Source organism: Meles meles, chromosome 1 (assembly GCF_922984935.1).
Source record: "Meles meles chromosome 1, mMelMel3.1 paternal haplotype, whole genome shotgun sequence".
Taxonomy (NCBI): domain Eukaryota; kingdom Metazoa; phylum Chordata; class Mammalia; order Carnivora; family Mustelidae; genus Meles; species Meles meles.
The window spans coordinates 211,425,056-211,449,263 of NC_060066.1; the positions used below are offsets into that span (position 1 = coordinate 211,425,056).

The window sequence follows — 24,208 nt, forward strand, 5'->3', positions numbered from 1 at the left end:
GGAGACTGCTTCTCCCTCTCCCTCTGCCTGCCACTCCCCCTGCTTGTGCTCTCTCGCTCTCTTTGTCAAATAAGTAAATAAAATCCTTAAAAATAAAAACCTGTGACCCAGTGTGATGGGCACCTTGCCCAGTCCCTGTATCCCAGCCCAGGATCTAGGGTTAGTCCGACAGTCTGGGAAGACAGAAACCAGACAGGTGAAGCCTGTGGTTTCACAACTGGCCCCCTGGCCCCACGCGCAGTGTCTGCTGTAGACGCTGTGGGCCGCAGGCAGATGCACCCGTGTGTGCATTCCTGAGCAGCAGCGAGGGACGAGAGTCCGTTTTCCAAGTCTGCTGCATGGAAAGTCAGGACTGGCATCAGTCAGAAGTGCCCGGTTTTAGTGGCTCGGAGGGCGTCAGCCTCATCACGGGTCCGTGGAGCAAAGGCTTCCCTTCCCTTTTCTCTTATCGTGGCCAGACAGAGACAGACTTCGGGGAAGGATCACGGCAGCTCACCATTTGCTCCAGAAACTTTAAGCAGCGTGAGGTCTGGAGTCAGAATCCCTGGTACAATCGTGTGCCCCTTGTGACTTGGGCCAAGCACTTAGGGAGCCCATCTCAGGGTCCAGGTCCGCCTACCAAACAGGCCAGCTCCTGCCCCTCGCTGGGGAGGAGGAAGCCAGTAGACTGCAGAAGACACTTAGCTCACCGCAGGGCCCAGCGGAGGACTTGAGGACCTGCGAGCAGAGGTCCGTGTCCTCACCATCATCATAGCTCCATTGTTAAGTCCGGAGAGTGATTCTCTGAGATGGGAAAAGTGATGGTGGCCGCAGCGAGTCCCGGGCCTCACGGTTTGGATCCTGCGGTTGCTCCCACTGCCATCTGCTGGGAACAGACCTGAAGGTCAAGGGCAGCGTTTGGGTGCTGGCCTGAGTGGCCAGTGCTATGCTCCGCCCCCCAACTCTGTGCAGATGCCCACGTGTAAGAGAAATCTCTGTTTACTTAGAAAGTTCTAGGAAGAAAGCCCAAGGTTTGGCAAGCCAGGAGTGAGAGGGAAACCTCCCTGTTCTTTCTCGCATGAAGATTTGACCATTCTGGGCAAAAGCATCCCAGACCAGGGGACACCCATCCAACACCACATTTTCTAAAACATGTAAAGCTCTCGAAAGCAGTATAAACGCAGGGAGGATGAGTCTGGAGTCCGAGGAAAACCATGGGACAAACAGGAGGCCCAAAGGAATTGCATGACTGAAAAGTCACCAAAATTCTCTGCTTCACCTACACGTGGAGCAGGGAGGATGAGACCTGCCTCACTTAGCTTGTAACCACCAAGGGTAAAATGGCATGACACGAAGGCACAGAGAGAGGACTCACTGCTTCCAACCAGGGCGGGCTGCACGGAGGAGGTGGCTCAGAAGTTGATGGGCAGCGAAGAGGTAGAAAGACTTCACCTGTGGGAAGAGCACGAGCACAGGCACAGAGTACCTCTGAGGTAGGGGGGGTTCTGTGGCAGCACGGGCTTGGGAAGACAGGCAGGGCCCACGCTGGGCGTGAAGAGTGTAGACCTGGTTCCTTAGGCTCCGAGAAACCCCCCACCGAAAGTGTTCAGAGGGAAGGGGTGCACCGAGGCATGTTTATAGCTCCCCCAGCTGCAGGGTAGAGGTTGCACAGGAAGGGTAGATGGGGGGCAAGGAAGTGGGCAGAGATCCTGGGCCAGATCTGGGGGCACAGAGGGGACGCCTGGACTCCAGGGACCCCACAGGAGCCACCTCAATAGGCTCAGGCGACAGGCAATGGCACCGGGGAAGCTGTGGCTCATGTGGGGAGATGGGTAGGGTGCCCTGCAGAGTCCGGGAGGTTTGCACCTACTGTCCCTGACTCGTCAGAAAGACGGCAGGACACGTTAGCAGCCCATAAACCCCAGACTCTCCTTAGAGGCTGGCGGTGGGCTCAGGACCCCCATTGCTTTTGGGGACTTGTGGTCAGTGTTTCCTATGTGTCCCCAGAATATAGGGACCATGCAGTGGGGGTCCTGGGGGCCAGGCCCAGTTCCAGCGCAGCGGGCAGGGGCACCAGTGGCCCGTCACAGCCCAGCCCCTCACGGCACACTCGGCCAGCACTCACAGTTCGGGGAGAAGAGCCTGCCCGGCTGCACCGGGAAGGGGCCTCGGCCAGCTCAGGGAGTCGAGCGATGGAAGATGACGAGAAGACACATGGCAAAGGACCTTGACACCAGAAGCCCGAGATTCATGCAGGTCCATCAACTGGAAGATGGTGGGCGCAGGTGGGAGGGGCAAGTTAGAGGACAGATCTGCCTTCACCAGCGCGTCTGCGCCTCCTCCGGGAGGTTCCTACCTTCCCAGACGTGCTGCGACTCAAGCATTTTGGAGCCTATGATCCCTCGAACACACCAAGCAAATTGCCACCTCCATTCTCAGATGTCTTCCTCTCTCACCAGGGCACTGCCCTTCTCCCTAGCACAGGCCACTCCCCAACCTTGTCACCCCATCCTCCTGCCCTGCTCGTGTCCACAGCACTTACCGCCATCCTCGGGCACAGACCTCCGTGTATTGTCTGCCTCCTCCTACACCAGCTCCGCGAGGGCGGACACTTGCTCACGGCTGGACCCCAGCACCTACCACTGCCTGCACCCCCAGGGCACTGGATGGCTGTCTGTAGGGTGCGGGGAGGGAGGGATGGACGGATGGATGGATGGATGGATGGATGGGGGGAGAATGAAAGAATGAATGAATGAATGGCTGAATGAATGAATACGAGGCCTTCTGACCCCAAAGCACTGCGCACTCTGACTCCATTCTGGGATGCAGCGGACAGGAGATTGGTTCTGCGCCTCGGCACAACTGACCTCTGGGGCTGGAACATTCCTTGTTGTGGGGGGCCGTCCTGTGACGGTAGGAGTCTGAGGCATCTCCGGACGGTAGGCACCCGCCCGAGTTGTGACAACCAGAACTATCTCCAGACACCGCCAGACGTCTTCCTGGCGGGGCCGGGGTGGCAACGTCGCCGCCAGGTGAGGGCCACTGAGCTCCACCCACCTCGGAGCCCCCTCCCCGAGCCCCCGCGGGGAGCAGCCCACTCCCCGGGGCACCTCTCCACCCTTGGGAGAGCCACGACGAGAAACCGTAGGCTTCGCGGCCGCCGTTTATTGTTTTATCACATATGTACATTCCGCAGGAGGCCCGTCCCGCGTCCACGCGGGCCTCGGGCTTCTCACCGGGCGGCCTGCTCCAGACCCCCGGGCACAGGCTCGGGGCCAAGGGCAGGGCTCGGGGCTCAGACGTTCAGCAGGAGGGGCCGGTGCTCCTCCTCGGCGGCGTCGCTGGGAGGGATCTCATAAACGACGAACAGCGAGGAGTACAAGCAGCCCAGGAAGGACACCAGGCTCGAGAAATACATGACCCCGTTGGCGCTGCCCACGGCCGAGGTCAGAGGCCCCAGCACCAGGGAGACCAGGATCTGGGCCAGGAAGTACTGGCAGCTGAGCAGGGAGATGTCCACGCCCATGCCCCGCCGCGTGCCGTCCACGCCGGACCCTGCGAACTGACCCAGAAGGAGACGCCGTCAGCGGGAGCCCCGGGCACCCGAGCGGCCCATGCGCCGCTGGCTCGCATTTTCCAGCACCGACTCACGCCAGGAGTTCAGCCAAGAGCTTAGTAACGTCTGTGCTCGGAGAGATGGCGGCAGCGAGATTCCGCCACTCGCGGACGCTCCCGCAGGCCCCGGCGGCGCAGAGACTCTCCCCGGCCCCGACGGCCTGGCCTTGGCCTTTCTCTTCCCTGAAAGACAGGCGGCCTGCCGGGCTGGGGGCCACTCTGCAGCCCGGCTCGTCCCCTCTCCCAGCCTCTGTCGGCTGCACGGCCGTCACACACCCTGAAATGGGCTCTCACGGCTCCGTGCCTGCTCCTTGGGCCGCTTTGCCGAGCTCCTTGTGGCCCCAGGGAGGACAGGCCACGTGCCCTCCGTGCCACCCCGGCACCAAACGGGGGCTTGGGGATGAAGACATGCCCCTGAGCAGAGCCGTCGGAGTGATAGTGGCTGGAGACGTGGTGGGTCCCCTCCCTCTGCTCCCTGCACGGGCCACCCTCCCCCTCGAGGCAGCAGACGGGTGCCCCCCGCCCCCGAGTTACCGCGTGCGCTGCCTGGGGCCGGCCTCCCGCACCCGGACCACCGTGTCCTTGTGGCACCCGCAAGGTGCTCTGCATGCGCGCGCACATGTCCTGGGGAAAGTGTGCCCCCCCATGTCTACGCACAGTCGGCAAGGCCTCAGCAGGGGTGCGGGGGGTGGGAGGCTGGCGATCTCAGCTGAGCCCTGAGCCTGCGACAGAGCAGAGACTGACCGGAATGGGAGCCTCTAGAGGACTCTACAAGCTCCGGGTGTCCCTTCGCACAGGGTGGGGCAGCCTCCCACCAAGAACCGGCCCATCCGTTTTCCCCAGTCAAGGGGGCCTCAGGCCTGAAGGGAACTGACAAGGGGACAGTGGCCACGGGGGATTCAGGGGGAGCAGAGGCCCCAGGCAGCAGGGGTGGCACCAGTCACGTCCCCACCCCACCTGGGTCCCTTGGCTGCTGCAGGCCTGGGCTGGCGGCGCAGGGCTCGCTCTCCAGCCATCACAGCCTCTGTCCCCACGTTCCTGCCCCGGGGAGGTGCTGTCCTCGTGGCCACTGCCTGTGAGTGTGTCCAGGAGTCCGATGGCTGGCAGGGAAGGGGCTGGGAGGGGCTGCCGCGGCTGCTGCCCTCAGGCCCAAGGGCTGGCTCCCAGTCATGCCTGGAGTCCCAGGCAGATGTGACTCTTCCCAAAAAACATCGTGCTCACAGCCGGCCCCAGCTGAAGTCACCAGACACTTGGAAGCCCCTGAAACAACTCAGGACGCCTCCTGGGCCGGGCCTGCCAGATCAAAAGGGGGGCGGTGTGAGAAACCCAGGGGTCAGAGTGATCTTTTCATGCAGTATTTTCAAATCTCCAAGTTACTGCAAAAAAAATCCTTGATGGGAGCATTGTCGGGCGGGAAGGAAGCCGTGGCCCGGCCGCAACTGGATGCACCTTGAAAACATGACACCGTGTGACACGGGTTCGCCTCCGTGACACGTCCTGACAAGCAAATGCAGAGAGGCACAAAGTGGCTTCGTGGTCGCGGGGCGCTGGGGGCGGAAGGACGGGAAGGGGGACGGCTCACGGGTATGGGGTTTCTTTGGGCTCTGAATCGATGGCGGCGGCGATGACCCAGCTCTGGGGACGCACGGCCCCAGCAGGAGCGGGCGGACAGCTCGGCGGAGCGGCTCAGGCAGCCGCTCGAGGACATCCACGCTGAGCCAAACGTCAGAATCGTACGTAAAGACAGGATCGAGTCTCCTCTAGGTCCTCTGGCCTAGGCCTCCGCCCTGGCTCTGGCTCGCCCGGGGGCGGCAACTTCCCGTCTGCAAAGTCCTGAGACTCTGATCAGCGTGAAGCTTTGAAGCTTCGGCACTAACTCTGTAGAAATACCGCGTTAACCTATCGCCGACCTTGACCCCTGGGTTTCTTGGGTCCCAGGGGAGGGCTTCCCTTGCCTCGCCCGAGGCCCCGTGCTAACAGGTGACCCCAAAACCTGCCAGGAAGGGACACGAAGGGGTGGGCCTCCCCTGCCACCGTCCCCGCGGCGTGATCCCCCCTCCACAGACGGGGGGGCCTCCCCGGGCCGCTCCCTGCTCGCGTTTACGCTCTGCGCTCAGCAGCCGACTCTCTGAATGTTCAAACGGGCCCCCCATTTCCCGCGCGGGGCTGCTCCCCTGGCCACGTTTCAGGTGGGGTTTCTCCAGGCCGCCAGGAGGGGGGAAGCCAGGTCCAGGCGGGCCTCTTTGGGACCCGAAGCAGAAAACCAGAGGCCCTTACCTTTTTGTTCTGGTAGTAATCACACAGGAGCGAGTAGGGCAGGGTGCACAGGGTGGAAAATAAAATCCCGTAGGTTATGCAGAGGGACAGGACCACGTAGAGGTTCCTGGACAGGGTGGCGAGCCCAGTCCCCAGGCCAAAGGCCAGGTAGGCAATGAAGTACAGCGTGCGGATGCTGAGGTGTTCTTCTAGCTTCTCGAGAATCGCTGTGGGCCGGAAAGGCAGGTGAGCAGCCTGCCGCACTGCCCGGTGGGCCACTTCCGTGGGGCCGGCCGGCAGCTCGCCCCAGACCAGAAGGCCTGCTTGGGGGTGGGGAGCCTGGGGCGTCGGCTCCGGGGGCACCCGGGCCAGGGGCGTCTAGAGGAACGGCAGGCCCTGGGGTGGGGATGCAGGTGAAGGGATCTTGGGCCAAAACAGCAAAAGGGCTCGGGGTGCAGGACAGGGAGGCAAAACCAAGCAGGCCTAGAGCAAAGGATGGTTTTCATATTCTTAGATGGTTTAAAAAAAAAATCAGAAGGAGGCAAGTATTTTGTGACTCGTGAAAATTATCTGAAATCCCAGTTTCCGTCAAACCTAATGGAGTTCCTACTGGGACGCGCTTTAGACAGAAGCATCTCGTCCATCCGAGGCGGCTTCCAAGCCTCCGGGGCACGCCCGGTGCTTCCCCGGAGGCTGTGCGGCCCGCGAGGCCGAAAGCCCCCACTGTCTGGCCCTTGACGGAACCCTGGGGCTGACCCCCAGGTGAAAATTTGCCGGTGCCCCACCAGCACCCAGGCTTCCCCGCAGGGACCCAGCTCGGCTTCCCGTGTCCCCTGGGGCCCCCAACCGCCAACCTCAGGGTCCCCGCAGCCTCTGGGCTTGGCTCTCCCCACATGCCCTACCCCACCCCCTTCTCAGCTGCCCCTTCCCTCCCTCTGGACCAGTTGCCACGTGAATCCACATGGGAAGGATGGGGTGGTGGGGGTTGGCAGACACCCCCGTCTGGAGGTGACCCCCGTGTCCGTCCCGAAGCCCCCCCTCTGCCCTCCCTCCCCAGTCCTGGCCTTTCTGCCCGCTGGCCCCAACAGGTTGTCCCAAACGGGGGTGCCACGCCCACGACGGTGAAGACCCAGACCTCCCTTCACCCCACGACCCCACCAAAGCCACACTTCCCACGGGGGACCCCGAGCCCCCCCACACCCCCCAGGGCGGCGGGTACCTGAGTAGAAGGCAGCACTGAAGGCGTAAATACACATGCCCCAGCAGCCCACGGTGACCCCGCTGTTGTATTTCTGATACTCCTCCGACGAGTGCGGGGCCTTGGGGTCTCCCTGAAACACCACCTCACCCATGAAGTCCGTGTAGAACAGCAGCAGCCCCTCAAACGAGAGCCACCCTGGGGGCGGGAAGGGCTGGTGACCACCGGCCCTGCGGCCCCGCCTCCGCCCACAGGTGCATCGACCCCGTCTCCGAACGACTAGTTCACGGTGCCTGCGGAGTCGGGACCTAACGGACAAACTGCCTGCAGCCTCACTACCCGGAGAGCCCTTGACCTCTGCTAAGACCGCGCAGGTTCCCCTCCGGTCTTCTTTTCTTTTTAAGCAAATACACAGGCTGAGAAACACAGGCTCTGTGGCGTGAAAGGTCATATTCTGCCCTTTGCCTAAACGCTATCGTCCTGAGGAGAGCGAACCCCTCACGCCCTCCAGCCGCCTTCTCCTGCCCCTCACTCGCCTCTCTGCAAGGGGGACAGGGAGGTGCGGGGGGAGCTGTCGCCGCGGGCACGAGGGGGTGGCACGTGACCGCGAACGTGGCTGCAGGTCCGCAGGGGCCCCTCCCCGTCGACGCCGCAGGGCTCCGTTCCTCCGACGCCCGTGTGGGTGTCGTCCTTGGTAGGGGAAGGGGTGGCCTTCGCTGGACCTCCTGAATCCCAATAATTATCATATATGACTCCCTCTGCCGTTCAGTGTTCCTAAACAGCCCCTTTCAACGGCAGCGAAGTATTGCGCGAGGCAGACACGCCCCTCCTCGATCTCACCCCTCCTTGCACTGCTGGGCGTTTTGCCTCCCTCCGCTCCGCTCCTCCCCGCCCCTGCCTCCCAGCGTCTGGCTCTTAGAAATCGTGCTGGCGGGTCCCCGGGACACAGATGCTCGGTAACAGCTCCGATGACCTTCTTGCAAAGAATACCAAGGAGGGTCACTGGGATAAAGGCTATGGGCATTTTCAAGATTCCTGCCTGTTGCTAGATTGCCTTCTAGAAAGACATCCTGATTTACATCCCACAGTGCTTGAGAGCCCTGGAGCGTCTCAAATTTGTAATCATCCTCAGAGGCTCGACAGCCTGATGGCAAGGAGATCCCAAACGGAATGAGACGCGAGCTTGGGCTTTTCCATGGCGATCGGCACGCCAGGGCTCGTGGGCTCAAGGCCAGTGCCGGGCACCCGCGGGCACGTGGGAGTGTCTGTGTGTGTCTGTCTTGGCTTGCGGAGGAAGACAGCAGTGAGGCCCAGACGGGCTTAAGACCCAAGCTCCATCAGCAGCGTCCGTCGCCTGACTGCGAGTGGTCCGAAAACTTGGTAATGGGAATCTGGACTCAGAGGAGACCAGGTGTCCGGCCCGGGGGCAGGGCTGTGCCTCTGTCTGGACGACCTGGCTTACTTCAGGGCTGCCTGGAGGAGGCATCTCTCTGGTCCTTCCCATGCCCCACCCTGGGTGGCATCTGGGGAGTCCACACGCATGGATAGTGTCCCCTCGGGAGAGGACACGGGGCTTTGGGGCGCCCTGGGAGGCTGGCGGGGGCGGGAGCCGCAGGTCAGGCAGCCGCGTCCCCAGCAGCAAGCCCCAGGCCGGGACGCGGACACACGGGGAGGTTGGCCAGGGGCTCACCCAGGAAGTGGTTGACGCAGAGGTTGCGCAGGGCCTTGGGCATGTGGCAGATGGTGACGCAGAGGTGCCGCACGGACAGGGGCTGCCCCGCCGGCTCGCCGGAGCCCGCCAGCTCGCTCTCGTACTTGACGCCGTTCAGCAAGATGTTTGCCACCTGGAGAGGAAGGAGAGGAAGCGCGCACAGGCCGCTTGTCAGGGCCCCGGGCTCTGGCCGGCGCGGGGACGCGTGTGTTTTGCTGCGATGAGAAAGTGAGGCAGAAACACACACGCACTCGCAAACGTGCGTGCGTACACACCGTCCGCACATGGGCACACACGCCCGCACACACTGACATGTACACGGTGCACATGGGCACGTACACAGGGCACGCGCGTGCACACACGCACACACACACCGTGCAGCACCACCCCGAACAGGACAGCCAGCGTTCGGTCGTCTCGTCACACACCCGCAGCGGCCACGAACAAGCCCGTGGGGGGGCACCCGCACTGTGCCCACAGGATGAGCCACCGGTACCACGGAGAGGGAGTGGACGCCTCGCCCAATGGGGGACACACTTGAAACACGAGAACTATGGGTCGGTTCAAATCCATGTTACAAATGTCCCTTCTTTTCTAGAACAGCAGGGTATAAAAGGGACTTATTGCAAGGGGCCTGGGGAGTCGGTCCCCCGTTCTCTCGGTCCAGTGGGACTCCCGCCTACACGGAGGCTGGGGTGGCCGAGGCAGCAGGTGCAGGGAGCAAACACTCTTCCCCTGGCCCTCGGCGCGGGATGCGGGCTCTCTCTGGGGCCCAGGAGCACCAGACCCGCGGCAAACCCGCTCCCTGATGCGCTTTGCTAACCCTTCCTGGCACGGGAAGGCGTCACTCCTCGGTCGCCCTGCCTGGGTCTGGCCAGACACCAGCTAGGGGAGCCAACTGTTCTGCAAGCAGCAGGGGTGAGGGAGGGACGCTGCCCCGACTCCGGGGCCGGGGGAACCCGTGCTGCTGTCGGCCAAGTGCGGAGACCCAGAGGAAGCTGAGAGCCACGGGCAGTCATGTCCACGGGGCTTGTCACCACGGCTGCCGGAGGAAGACCGCTGAAATGACCCCTGCGTGCCCACCCGAGCTAGATGCGTTCGTAGGTAACCCACGACCTTTCCTTTCCTCAAAGAGCTGTGGCTCCTGGGGCGCCTGGGGGCTCAGGTCATGGTCTCGGGGTCCTGGGATGGAGCCCTGCATCGGTCTCCCTGCTCAGCGGGGAGCCTGCTTCTCTCTCCCACCCCCTGCTGGTGCTTGTTCTTCCTCTCTCTCTCTCTCTTTCTCAAATAAATAACTAAATAAGTAATTTTTAAAAGCAGGCTCATAAATGATGCTCTACTGAGAATGGACCTAGAAGAAAGGATTCGAACGGGAGTTTCAGCCGTAACTAAGGAACTGTATCTGACGCCCGTCTGAACCGCTGGGGTGGCCTCGGGTGGCCCGCGGCTGACAAGACCTCCCGTGGAGCGCTCTGAGGTCATCAAGCCGCCAGGCTAACGCCCTCGAGCCGTTGGATCTCTTTCTTCCGACGGTGACGGGACTGTCTACCCCTCTAGTGGGTTTCGGCTCCTCAGACCTTTTCCGGGCCTGAGCCCAGGAGGTGCCCTCGCGACTTCGCCACAAGGACCCATCCTCGCAGCAAGGGGACAGTCACTCTCAAGACGAAGAAAGCCGCACGGGCCCAGAGAAGAGCGAACCTGACGTACGGATGCCCTTGACCTTTAACCCGAGAGAAAACGAACAACGACCTCAAAATGCGTCTCCGGTCAGCCTCCCCCAAACTGGGGCGTCCGTCAGCGCTGCCGGGCGCGGGGGCGGGGGGCTGCCTGGCTGAGGAGCAGACCCTCCGGGGCCTGGGGGGGCTTCGGGTCTCGGGGACACGCGGGACAGGGCAGCCGGCCGTGCCCCCGCGTGACCGCCTGCTGCTGCCCTCAGGGCCACACGGTTTCACAGAAGCTCCAGGCCCTCACCAGAACCTTCTCTCGCCCTGTGACCCCGCTGGGGGCAGGCGGGCCCAGAACTGTCACGTCTGCTTCACGCGAGCAGCAGAGCCGTTCTTTCACCGGAGGTGACCGTGCACTCTGCCGGCCGCGAGTCTCACGTGTCAGCCGGTGGCCTCCCCGCCCATCTGACGAATACGAAATACCACACAAACTGCTTTCTGGAAGGTTCTTCACCTCCCGGTCCCTGCCTCCCGCTGCCTTTTTAGAATCCAGAGTTTTGACAGCCTCTGGGCCGGCTGAGCATGGACACCGGGGGGGCCCAGACCTGTCCACCAGGCCTTCCTTGGGGTGTCCGTTCCGGGGGGACCCTTAGCTCTGCGGGGCCCCCAGTCGCGCAGGCCAGGCGTGCGGCGGGCCCTGGGAGAAGCACTGCGGGCGCTTGACAAACGCACTCCAGGGCCCTCCGCGCCTGAACTCTCTTGGGGCCGACGTGGCCGCGTTTCAAAGCAGCGTCCCTCTGACGGGGACGGGCCCGTTGAGCCGCTGCCGGACCCCGACAGGCCCTCTGAGCCCCTCGCGCGGGCCCAGCGTCTCCCCCGCCACGCGCCGGCCTTGTGGGCTTCGACCCACCGACTTCCCGAGGCCTCTGGCCGGGGAGGGGCTCGGGCGGGCTTCCCAGAGCGACGGCCCCTCTCTCCATCTAACCCACGACGGGGTGCGGCACCCCGCGCCCTCTGACCTCTGCCCTCCCCCCTTCACCTCTACCTGCTGACTGAAGGTCACGTTCCTCCTCCGGCTGCTCTCGGGACCGCCTCCCCCTCCGGCCGTGTCCGGGATGGCCAGGGTCTGGGGTCTCTTCAGGATCCCGGCCGACCGTGGCTTGGGGGCGTCCAGGGAGCCCACCCTCAGCACGTCCCCGTCGGGGCCCGCGGCCGGGGCCCCCTCCCGCCGGTCCCCGAGGCCGCGGTCCTGGCGGTAGAAGGCGTCGGGGGCCCGGGGGAAGCTGACGCTGATGGCCGGCCGCGGGGCGCTGCCCGGGAGCGCCAGGTAGGGGTCGGCGCCGGCGGGGAAGCAGTCGATGAGCACGCTGTCGATGTGGCAGGCGGCGAAGGACGACGCGAACTCGTTGAGCCCCGTCAGGGAGCCGTCCCTGCTGCTGAAGCTGCCGTACTTGGGCGTGAGCGGGCTGAGCGGCGACACGGGGCTGGAGAAGCCGGCGTACAGGCCGCCGGCCGCGGGGCACGGCAGCGGCTCGCCCGGCCCCTCCTCGCACGGCAGCGGCGGCGACGGCGGCAGCGGCAGGCTGGGGCTCTTCATGGCGGCCTTCTTCTCGCCGGGCGGCCGCAGGGCTCTCTCGGGGATGCTGACCAGGGTCAGGACGGTGGTGACGCTCAGGGTGATGGCGGTGAAGATGTAGATGACCCTCAGCTGCCCGCCCAGGGCTCTCCCGAAGCTGGTTCTGTCCCAGTGGATGCCCCCGACCACATAACCGAATCCTCCTCCGAGGCCTGGGGAGAGAAGCAGGGTTAGGTACCCCCCAGCAGGCGGGGGATGGGGTGGGGTGGGGGTGGGGAGGGCCCTCGCGAGTCGTGGTTCCGCGTCTGACTCAGCGGCCAAATCCGTTGCGAGGACTCAGATCCGGCATCGGTCCCTCCCAAACCCCAGCTAAACTGCCAAGGAGAATGGGATTCCCCTGGCCGGCGGGAGCCCTCTCCTGGTCAAGGGCCACCCGCTGGGGCTGCCTGGCCCCAGAGCAAGTGGCATGGGGCCCACCCGGCCGCGTCTGTCCCAATGACCCGTGGCCTTGCCGGATTACTGGGTGTCTACACTGGCGCACAGTCCCCTTCGAGGAGGCCCCGGCCCCCCAGGGTCAGTGCCGGGCAAACGGGAAAGATCTCGTCTCCAACACACAGACCACACACGCGCGGGGGGGGGGGGGGGGGTGGAATCACATGGCCACCCCGGTCGTGCTCGCCTGAGGCCCGCGTCCTCATGTGCGGCCACCACTAGGGGTCACCCCCAATGGTGGCCAAGGACGGCCGCCCCCGCTCTCTGGCTCGGCCAGCCGGCAGGAAACAACAGGGCTGCAGGGATCCGGTCCTCTGCTCCCGCGCGCGCATCCCACGGCCTGGGGGAACAGGTGCCTGGGAAGCTGATTCACGCAGCACAGCGTAAAAATGTGGGCGATGGCACGTTGTGGCCAGCCAGCAGCACGTAGCTCCAGAAAGTTCTGTTCCCTGCCCCAGCACCCCCGGCCCACCTCGCTGCGACACCCCGGGGACCGCGGCCTTATCTTATCTCGAGTTCACCGACGTTTCTAGCCCCTGCTGCTTGGGAGGCGAGTTTCCTCCGTGGCCTCCTGCTGCTGCCGAATGCAAACGCCGGTGCGATCCCGCCGCCCTCCGCCTCGGGGAGAACCGCCTCTTGTGAAGCCGGAACTTCTGCGGCAAGGCCTGGGCTCAGACACACGCAGCTCAGCCTTCCACGGGCCCCACAAGCTGCCACGTGGCCCTGAAACCCATCACTTCACGGTTTCGCCCCGGAGCTCCCTCATCTGTCCCCCACTGTCCCTCCAGGCCTTGGAATTTCACGTCGCCCCTCCTCTTGGTTTTCCTAACTCCCACCTTCGTGGTCCCCACGAGCGTCTCCCACCTCTGTCCAAGACACAATTGCTATTTTGTGGCCCTTAAATAAGGTCGGATTTGAGATGACCTCTACTGACTTTTTTTTTTTTTTTTAAACAATGACTGAAGCAAATATATTCTCAGGGGAAAGAAACGGGACATCGGTCAGCCTCGAAAACAGACAACCCGATTCAAACATGGTCAAAGACTCACAGACCTTTTTCCCGCCTGTTTCTCCCAGGAAGACACACCCATGGCCAGGAGGCGCTCCGAGGGGCCTCAGCGTCCATAGCCACCAGGGAAATGCAAACCAAAGCCACAACGAGATCCCGCCTCGCACCCCTCAGGATGGGTTGTATCAAAACGACGAGACCATAGCAAGTGTTGGCGCAGACGTGGGGGAAATCGGGGCCTCCGTGCACCGCAGGTGGGGCGTAGAATGGGGCAGCGGCCACGGAACACAGAGCGGGGGGGGGGGGGACGGTCCTCAGAATATTTAGAATCGAATTATCGGACGATCCAGCACCTTCACGTCTCGGTTTAAAGCCCAAAGAACCGAAAGCCCCCCCAAGTCTGTAGCGGCGTGAATCACAACAGCTGCGACGTGGCAGCCGCCTAGTGTCCAGCAAGAGGGAAATGGAGAAGCGGGGTGCGATCTCGGCGCACAACGGTGCGTTATTCCAGCACACACGGGAGGGACATGCTGACACCCGCCACAACAGGGACGACGACCGTCCGAAGTGAAATCAGCCAGTCACAAAAAGACAAGCACTGCATGAGGCCACCCACAGGAGGGACTCTGAGCTGTCGAAATGGCAGAGACAGAGAGAGACCATGGTGAGCCCGCGGGCTGGGCGTGGGGGACGGGAGTCCGTGTTCAGTGGGGACAGAGTTTCAGTTTTATAAGATGAGAAAGTTGTGTGTGTTTGGGGGGGGGGATGGCCCCACCACAACGGGAGTGTGCTCGATGCCACCAAACTGTTCACTTAAAATTGGTTAAGATGGTCATTTTTTTTTTATGATGTGTATTCTAACACAACAAAAAAAGAAAAGAGGGACACCCGGGTGGCTCAGTCGGTTAAGCATCTGGCTCTTGATTTGGGCTCAGGCCATGATCTCGGGGTGGGGAGATCGAGCCCACGGTCAGGCTCTGTACTTGGCCCAGAGTCTGCTGGAGATTCTTTCTGCCTCTGCCCCTCCCCCCACTCGTGCATCTGTGCATGTTCTCTCGCTCGCTTGTTCTCTCTCTCTCTCTCTCTCTCCAAAATAAATAAATAAAATTTTTTATAAGGAAAAGAAAAGAAACAATTCAGAAGACTGTTAGGTAAAAATCGGGGTCCTCCTTGCTCCCCCCCCACTCCAGCACTGGCCCAGCAACACCCCTGAAGAAATCCCCTGCCCGCATCCACACATGTGTCCAAACAGAGACAGCGTAGCGTTTTCTAGAAGAAACAGCTGGGACTGGACAGACTGAGCAGTTTGCCCGACGTCGCGCTGAACAAGAGGAAAAGCCCAGAACTGATTCAGGCTTCCTGATCCTGGAGCCGCTGGCCTCACCCCCGTGTTCACCCAGGACCTGCGCAAGCCGGCCTCCTTACGTCTTCCCCCGGACCCTTAGAAACACTTCCCGACGCTTTCTTAAGCGGGACCGGGTTAGTCCGTGTTTCATAGAGGAAAGCCGGACGCACTGCTTTTCCGGGGACACGGTGGTAAGCGAACATCGTACTGAATTCTCCTTTCCGCAGTCAGTTCTTTCGAAGCGTTCTCGTGTGGGGTCACCGAGGGGAAGGCTCGCCCTCCGCACCCCTCCCTTCTGCTAACCGCACAGGCCTGCGACTCATGGTCGTGCCTGCCTCACGTCTCACCTCCCGAGGCTCGTTTCTCCCATTGGCCGCACAAGCAGGCGGGCGTGTGTGTGTGTGTGTGTCCGTGGCACGTTTGCGTGCTCGACTCCCCACCAGAGGCAGGCTCTGCATCTGACAGTTTCCCTGCTCACTCCAATGTATCCGTGACCCCGGTCGGCACCCAGGCCACACGCGATCACACCAGCTGCGGCGAGTTCTGGCCGGTTCCCTGACACGCCAGGTCCACCGAGGCCCAACAAGGCGACGCTCTGCCTCCTCATCTCGGCCCTCAAGGGTGTGAACAGCCAAACGTTTTATCGTCTATATGATGTCACTTTTCTGTGGACTTTTTGCCCTTTTTTTGGGGGGGTGACATCACCGTTTAAAATGGCCCCCGCGTGTCGCGCTCATCCAGGAGGCGGTGCTGGGTCTCAGGGGGCAAACACGTGCGTCAGGTCAGCTTCGCTCCAGCACGCGTTCCGGCACTGTCGGCCACGCACCCGTGTTCGTGGATCTATGATCCACGTTCAGGAAGTGTCTTTAGACAGAAACGCAGAAAACAGGTTGAAATGCCGACGGCGTTGATAAGAGTGAGACCCAACCCTGTCCCCTTCCTGGGCAGGGACTCCGAGCTGGTGAACTCAGGGCTGGCGGCGACTTTGTAGACAGTAAGTCCTCGAACGGCGAGAATCAGGTGCCCACAGGCGCACGCACTCGGAGACTTACACGCGCACACGTGTAGCTCGTGCACGCAGACGCGCAGGCCAACACTACAGAAACTGCTCAACTCTATTATTTGAAATAGGTATTTTCAATCAGGTCATTGTTCATCCATTTAGTTAAGTTTTTTTTTTTTAAGATTTTATTTATTTATTGGACAGAGAGAGAGAGAGAGAGAGTTTGCACAAGCAGGGGGAGCAGCAGAGGGAGAGGGAGAAGCAGGCTTCCCGTGGAGCACGGAGCCCAACGTGGGGCTTGATCCCAGGACCCCGGGACAATGACCTGAGCTGAAGGCTGACACTTCACCGACCGAGACACCCAGGCGCCCCAGTATATTTGAGTTTGACAACTTGGGTTTTGCACTGGGGCGATCGGAAATGCCCACATGAAAAGCCGCCGCGCCAAGCGGAGACCTACCTGCCAGGAGCGCGTGGATGTTGAGGCCGCGGTCCTGGTCGGCGGGGCTGCACACGTCCATCATGTAGGCATGGCTGGGGTTGTCGGCAGAGTCGGCGCTGAAGTCCATGAGCACCACCCCGCACACGGTCAGCAGGAGGCCCCACTTGTGGTCGTCGGCCGAGTCAGCCAGCGCCGTGCCCAGGTCCCGGCCGTTGAGCAGGAGCGAGAGGCCCAGCAACGCCCCTGCAGATGGAGAAACAAAGTCACGCCCGGGGAACGCGGAGCAGCTCTGTCCTCCCCCAGGCCCCCAGGCTGGCCGCTTCAGTCTGGAATCTTTAGGGCCCCGAGAGTTCCTTTTCCACCACACTGCAAAGCAGAGCCCATGGGAAAAGTCCCCTCCAGAATCACCACGGTTTTTGGTTTTTTGTTTTTGTTCTCGTTTTCGCTTGCATTGGGGCCTTTATTCGGTCAAGCAGGGCGGGTATGACCTAAACCTTAACTCGTTCTTGGAAAGCCAGGGCGCTAGATGGCCACAGTTAACTCGGGCCGGTTACAGGGCGCTCGCTGCCACCCCACCCGGGGAATTTTATCTGTGTTGCTGCTTTGGTCAATGCTATTTTAGATTTTGCTAAGAGGAAGCAGTTGGGGACTTTTTTTTTTTTCCACTTTATTTCAGTTCCAAAACAACAGACCTATAGCCAGGACAAGAATGAAAGGGCGTCTCCTTCCAAACCTTGAGGTACATCGGTCACTCCAAGCACCCAGCAGTGGCTGTAGTAGGAATCCTGAAACAGAGCGGGCCAGGGGTCACTCCCTGGGTCCCCCCCAAGCCACCCCGCACGTCGTGCTGGACAGAGACAGCCCCGTCGCAGCCCTCTGACACCTGCCCCCAAACGTCCCAGGGCGTCAAGCGAATAAAGTATGGAACTCGGGGCACACAACCCCGGGCTAGAGAAACAAAAGACAGACTCTTGGAACAGCTCGGCTTCTGCCCACATTTTCTACTCAGGCCCCTGTAAGGCACTAAGCGGCCGTGACCTTCCTCGGGAATCTGCAAAATTCCAGGACCTTCCCAGACCCAAACCACATCAAGCTTTGGGGCTTGGATCCTCCAATGACAGCTCCGTGTGCGATGGTGGGAATCCCTGGGGTCTGTGAAATGCCCGTTCTGTGGTCTGGTTTAGACAAAGTCACTTAAACGACGGGGTGTGGTGACCCCACCTGTGTTCTCCCACGGCCCTAGCCCATGAGTGTAGCTTCATTCTTGCTCCCCCCCTTGTCCCCTTGGGACCCTCTAGCTGCTTCAACTCAGGCTTCCGGAAGCTTCCAAAGGTGTCCGGAGGCCGTCCATCGGGGCTGAGCTGGGGCTCACCGAGGATGGGGCTGATGAACCACACCAGGCTGTAGAGCTGGTCGGGCAGGCCCATCTGCAGGAGCACGGGGGTCACGTACGCCGTCTCCATGGCGTAGCTGAACTCGATGCCAAAGAGAATGCAGCCGTTGAACAGCAGCTCCCGGAAGGACCTCTGGGGGTGCAGGTCCCCGAAGTCCACCAGCTCGATTGGACACGGGGTGTTGGGGGGTGGGGGTGGGGAAGGCCGAATGCACTTCCTCCTCTTGGGGTGTCGTTTGAAGTTGTTGGCCCGGTGGCTGAGATGCCGGGTCACGGACCCTGAGTAGCCTGAGATCCGAGACCCCCAGAAGTCCTGAGGAGCCAAACTGGGGAACAGGGCCTCTCCCGGAGGGGTGCTGCTCGCCGGGGGGATCATCGTAGGGGGGGCCGGTGGGTGTTCCTGTGGGGAAAGCCCGTTTGGGGGCGACAGTCACTCACCAGGGCCATCAGAGTTAATCTTTCCAGGTGGCTCCCCCCTGTACCCGCCCTCCGACTGGCATCTGTTTGTCCTTGTCCTGCGGGAAGGGAGGGGCTCTGAGAGGCTAGCAGTGTGCTCCCCAGAGCCGAGGCCTGCTGCTCGGATTTGTGGCTCAGGAGACCACAGCCGGCGCTCTCTCCCTGCTCAGGGGGCAACCCCGGTCCTCAGGTCCCTGCACTCCAGCTCAAGGGGACCGTCCCCTAAAGAGGCTCCACGAGGAGGGCCAGGCAAGGAACCTCCTGGAAGGTGGGAGCAGCTGGGCTCCCCCTGGCTCTGAAGGGTGCCAGGCTATTTTAGGACCTGCACCCATATTCAGGATGAATTTTGCCCCGGGGAGCAGAGAGGTGGGGAGACCAGACTCGGGACAGGACCTGCGCGCCCTGTGCCTGGTGAGGGAACGGCCCTTCCTTCATGGAAAGTCACAGCGGTCCCCCCTGCCTGTCACTATGTCTCCTCTTCCTGGGAGGTTGGGGCCCTTGCCTAAAAGCAAAAGCTTGAGTTTAATTCCAGGCCTTTCCTTACAGCCCAGGTGGACGAATGAATCTTTAGTCAAGTCAGGAGAACTGAGACTTCGCTCTTGTTTGAAAATGTTCCCTTTAAAGAAATAAACCAAATACCCTGAATCCCACGTGTCATAGATGACACCCTGAGTGGGGATACTGTTTACCAACAAAAAACAAAAAACAACAAAAAACCCGGGGACACCTAGAACCAGGGCGGGTGAGAGACAGAGAGCCTCCGTCTCTAAATCACCCTGTGGAGGAACTTGCCCCACGCCCAGGCCCCAGGTAGGGAATTAGCAAGGAGGAGGGCCTGGGCTCGTGCCCCCTGGCATCTGCAATCTGTCACTTAGAGACCTGTTCCCGCGTGCCGCTGTTTTCACTGCTTCGGAATGAATCTAGATGGTAAATATTCACAGAACGGATTCTAGTACGTTGACCCGTTCGTTTAGCCAACGTCAATTTACTAAGCACGGGCAGAGGAAGGCTCCCAAGATCAGAGGGAAAGAGACAGAGACAAACACACGAGGGGCACCTTCGAGGGTTCTGGCCGGCTTTGGTGACGGCTCACCCCGTCCGCTCACGACAAAGCAATCGCCTATTTTTCTTTGAGCTCCTGCCTGAGAAGTGGGCTCCAAACCCGAGACAACTTTCCCGGCATCGATGGGCTTCCTGACCGGGACTGTGGTTAGTTACCATGATAAATGTTACAGGTTTTTTTTTCCCCCCCAAATTACTTTTAAGCTTTAAAAACGAAGCTCTGATTTCTGTGTTAGCTCACCACCCTCCACCGTGTTATCACTAATGCGCAAGCTCTTCATGAAGCCCTCGTCCCAAATGCCTCGTCCCTCCAGATTTGTCTCCTAAACTCCCTCCCATCTACTCAGGGGTTGTCTTCCTTCCGTCCGGAAGACACCGGCGGTGGAAGGGACGTTCTTGAGAGACGCCCCCGCAGAATGCAGAGCCCGTGTGAACCCAACACCCCGTTCGTCTCCCCGTTCATTCCCCTTCCACCGACCCAGCCATGCCACCCACGCCACACGCCACCGTTCCTGTCTCGACCACTCTGGGCCTTCCAGACTCCCAGGCCTCACCCGCCCCTCCTTCGCCGACACACCCATTCTCCCAGCGGGCTGAGTACTAAGTACCCAGACCCCGAGGCCTCAGAGATAAAAGAAAGGCAAAGTTTTGGCGCCTGGGTCGGTGGTGAGAAGAAGCCTTTGGGGAGGGATTAGCTCTGAGGAAGGGCCTTGTGGCCCTGCTGAGAGACGGGTTTCTTTTATGTTGTTGTTCTGTGTTGCCTTTTTTTTCCTTAAGATTTTATCTATTTGACAGAGAGAGAGTGAGAGCAGGAACACAAGCAGGGGGAGTGGGAGAGGGAGAAGCAGGCTTCCCGCTGAGCAGGGAGCCCGAGGCGGGGCGGGGTTGATCCCAGGCCCCTGGGATCCTGACCTGAGCGGAAGGCAGACGCTTAATCACTGAGCCACCCAGTTGCCTTTTGCTTTGCTTTTGTTTTGTTTTGCTTTTGTTTTTAAGATTTTATTTATTTACTTGAGAGAGAGAAAGCACAGAAGCAGACGGAGAAGCAGACCCCACGCTGAGCGGGGAGCCCAATTTGGGATTCGATCCCAGGACCCTGAGATCCTGACCTGAGCATGAAGGCAGATGCTTACCCACTGAGCCACTCAGCCACCCCTGCTACAAGACGGATTTCGCACTGAGAGGCCTGGGATGGACATACCCAGAGACCTAATCTATTCCTTCCTGGACAGCTGGGGATAAGATGGCTTATCTTGTGACCTTAGAAACATCCCAATATATACCTAAAAACCATGTAGGCAAGGTATACTTCATTAAAAACATAACTGGGACGCCTGGGTGGCTCAGTCAGTTGAACGTCCTGACGATTTCAGCTCAGGTCGTGAACTTAGGATCGTGACGTCGAGCCCTGCGTTGGGCTCCGTGTTCAGCAGGGGAGTCTGCTTGAGAGTCTCTCTCTCTCCCTCGCTCTGCCCTCCTCCCTTCCAACACACACACACACACACACACACACACACGCACACACACACACACACACACACTTTCTCTCTCTCTCTGTCTAAAATAAATAAATCTTTTTTTAAAAAACCTTTATGAAGAGGAAGTCAAACTTCATTTTTTTTTTTGAAAGGCTAAATTCTTGATTCTGTTCCTCCTGTTCTAGCTCAGCCCATTGTAAATACTCTAGAAAAATCTGTCCTTTGGCCAGTTTTGCCTTCAAAAACCCAGGTGCCTGTTAGCATTTCCTAGAGTTTCACTCATTCCTTAAAACCACAGAAATAAGGCGCCCTTTGAACACCGCGTAATAATACCATCCGCTTAAAAGTCAGAAAGGAGACCTTTAGCACAGGTGTGTGGGAGAGCTTGACCGACCCCACCCGTCCGGTCAGACCCCACCCCACTGTGGTGACTACTCCCTCTTGGCCTCCCCACCGGCTCCTCGCCCCTGCCTGCACAGGGCACCACTCTTTCCCATCAGCATTTCACCCCGTAAAGGCAACTTATTGCACGGGCATTAGACAACTTGCCTTTTGTTTTGCAATGAAGAACCATGGCCCAGTTTGGAAGAATTTCAGATTTAGACAGCATACAGCAGGAGCATACTCTTGCAAAGGGTCATGAACTGTGTGGCTAGCCCGTGTCTCTGCCTCTGATGTGACCACGTCACCAACACCCACCCACCGCCCCCAGCTTTCAAACACAGCCGCAGCCGGTTCTAGCCAAAGGGAGACCCTCACACCCCTGCCTTACCCCCCAGCATCTAAGCCAGAAATGAAACCTGGACTTCCAAAAGTCTTCCTGGAGGGGTCATTCTTGAATTGGGGGATCGGCGTTACTGTTTCATTTCAAGAATACATTTATTAAAAGCTGTCCATGGGGGCGCCTGGGTGGCTCAGTGGGTTAAAGCCTCGGCCTTCGGCTCAGGTCATGATCCCAGGGTCCTGGGATCAAGCCCCGCATCAGGCTCTCTGCTCGGCAGGGAGCCTGCTTCCCTCTCTCTCTCTCTGTCTGCCTCTCTGCCTACTTGTGATCTCTGTCTGTCAAATAAATAAAATGTAAAAAAAAAAAAAAAAAAAAAAAAAGCTGTCCATGAAAGTTTACTCTAAGAAGAACGCTTCAAATTCAAAATAATGAAATAGTGAAATTTAAAATAATGAAATAGAATTTTAATACATGAATACAAATATTTACCAGACCATCTTGCCATCCTGATCACACGCTATGAGCATAGTTCAGTCCAAATACATACATATATATATATATATATATATATACACACACACACACATATATATATGCCTATCCCTGGCCCCACAAAGGTTCTAGGTTGTGCCCACCGTGTTTCTTGAATACAGGGGATGTTTCAAGTAACAAATCCCTCAAATCATACGGGACGATTAAACCACAAATGACTAATAACAAAGCCCATGTCACTTGAATGCTAAAAATTACCCTACTATGAGCCAAATCATTTTCTCATCTCTCTTTCCTCTTCTTTATAGGACACAGGCTTTGCACCCGGGGTCCCACGGGACCACGTCCCTTCCCCACTCTTCCTTCCAACAATTCCCAAAGCTAATACTTCGAGGAAACCTTCCTAAGTCAGCGAAGGGCTGCGTGGCCCCGAGGAGGTGTTCTAAATGCACTGGCTACTGACTCGGGGCCCATCCCTCACTTCTGCTCTCCCGAGTCCCGCCCCTCCCTGACATCCAATTGATCCCCAAAGCCCTGGCCAGTCACTGAACTTGGGTTTCCTTAGCACCTGACTCCACTTCCCTATAAAAGCTGAAAAACAGAAGCAGTGTGGTAGCCTCAGAAATAATCTGAGAAGTTATTTGTTGATGAGATCAGAATGAACTGAATCGCCACGAGCCTCCCGTTTCAGCCGCAGCGAGAAAGCAGGGACCCTGGGCCATGAACTCACCACCAGCTTAATCCTGGGAAGCTGACAGAGGTCCTCCCAGAAGCCCCTGCCCCCTGGAGGGTTCAGCCTCAGGCGGGAGGCGAACCGGAAGCTGATGACACCTGCCCAGGTGACCCGGGACCAGGCCTCTGGCACCAATGAGCACAGCGTAAGCCTGGGGCAAATGGCAGCGTGTGCTCTCCCTGCTGGCCAAGGTGAAACCAAGCTGTCACCCAGCCGCTACCCTCCACTGGGCCGGGGGTTCCGCGCTCCGGGGGGGGGGGGGGGCGACCCTGGGGGCTCCGTTTACAGGTCAGTTAGTTAGACATTAAGGAAAAACAAAGGTCTCCGTGCGAACCTCCAGTCCCAATCCTGGCACTCTGATCACCTGGGGGCCTAGCGCGGAGCCGGGAAGCTGTGCGGAGCGCGGGGAGGAAACGGGGGTACCTGTGGTTCGAGACAGGAGGCATCCCTTTCCGAGGCCGGGCTCCCGCCTGGCCCGCGCGCAGCTCGGGTCCCTGCCCGGCAGCCCCCGGGCCGCTGCCGCCGCCGCTGCTGCTGCTGCTGCTGCTGCTGCTGCTCCTGCTGCTGCTTCTCCTGCTGCAGCATCACCCCGCGGGGCGGGGCCGTGACGTCACGCTGCATCCCGAGCCGCCCCGGGGCCGGTACCCGCAGAGCATCCTTAAAGCGGCACCGCCCTGCCGAGGCTCGCACCCCTCCCGCCGCCAGGGCTCGCCCGAAAGCCCCAGAAACAGGCCCACTGTTGACTTCCGGTGGCCTCAGGCATTCCCCTCCCCCCAAACTGCAGTTTTCCTTTAGGAATGGGATGAATCTGATAACGTTACGTATTTGATTATTTTCCTCGCCCTGAGAGTTCTCATCCCCACCCCAAGCCCCACCCCCGATTTTAAAAGAAATGCACTTCTTTTTGGCAATTCCTAAAAGCACTGTTGGCTCCAGGCACTGTGCCCACTGTACAGATCGGGTAAGTTGGTCCTGCCTAGAACTATTAGAAATTTGGAAGAATTTCTTAATATGTATCGGGGTCTACTCTATGCCAGACACTGTTCTAGGGACCAGGGATATAGCAATGAACAAAACATGAAAGTTCTACCCCTGTGGCCCGACACTGTAGAGAGGGAGCAACACATCAAACAAGACACACAACATGAATGAGTGACGTGCCTGAAGATACTAACTCCCCAGAGAAAGAGCTGGAGAGGGTCGGCCTGGGGAGGGGGTGGCGTCGTTTTCAGCACCGTTGTTCGTGAGTCCTTATGGAGAAGGGGACATGTGAAGAAAGACTAGGAGGAGGCCAGGGGTCCAGCCATGCTGGTATGTGGGGGAAGGTCATTCCAGGCAGAAGAAAGAGCAGGTGCAAAGGGCCTGGGGTAGAAGTGAGGGGGGGCTGAATCAAATAATGATAGAGCAGATAGATAGCCTGTAGTGAAATTACAACCACAGAAAATGTTACAAGAGGAAGCATGTGGCCCTGTGAAAGTTTATAATGGGGAGAATTTGACCTCAGTGAGAGGGTCGGGTGCTCCTTGAGCAAAGGGACACATAGGGACACATGGGAGCACACGAAAGCTGAGTAAGGAGGG

The 24,208-nt window shown here is 59.7% G+C and overlaps 1 protein-coding gene across 4 annotated transcripts; it reads right to left on the minus strand.

Moving 5' to 3' along the window:
* On the minus strand, positions 1-23,187 carry SLC45A1 (solute carrier family 45 member 1). 4 transcript variants are annotated; one of them, XM_046027679.1, is made up of 11 exons: positions 23,052-23,187; positions 17,663-18,083; positions 16,983-17,075; positions 16,309-16,533; positions 11,469-12,211; positions 8,739-8,892; positions 7,070-7,246; positions 5,872-6,077; positions 2,105-3,541; positions 1,355-1,431; positions 9-862 (listed from the first exon to the last, which is right to left on the minus strand). In XM_046027679.1, exons 2-9 carry the CDS (start codon positions 18,057-18,059, stop codon positions 3,275-3,277), a joined length of 2,262 nt encoding a protein of 753 aa, XP_045883635.1. In that variant the 5' UTR covers positions 18,060-18,083; positions 23,052-23,187; the 3' UTR covers positions 9-862; positions 1,355-1,431; positions 2,105-3,274. The 4 variants fall into 4 exon arrangements, with proteins under 4 accessions (XP_045883643.1, XP_045883614.1, XP_045883624.1 ...); XM_046027658.1 differs by having other exon boundaries at positions 4-862; positions 1,355-3,541; XM_046027668.1 differs by having other exon boundaries at positions 4-877; positions 1,355-3,541.
* Positions 23,188-24,208: the final 1,021 nt, after the last annotated feature.

Coding starts and splice junctions, on each gene's coding strand:
- SLC45A1 (XM_046027658.1), bottom strand. CDS start 18,059: ATGATCCCCCCGGCGAGCAGCACCCCTCCGGGAGAGGCCCTGTTCCCC. Junction 16,534..16,982: donor CATTCTTGTCCTGGCTATAG/GTCTGTTGTTTT, acceptor CTCCATCTGCAG/GGGCGTTGCTGGGCCTCTCG. Junction 8,893..11,468: donor ACGTGACCTTCAGTCAGCAG/GTAGAGGTGAAG, acceptor CTTCCTCTCCAG/GTGGCAAACATCTTGCTGAA.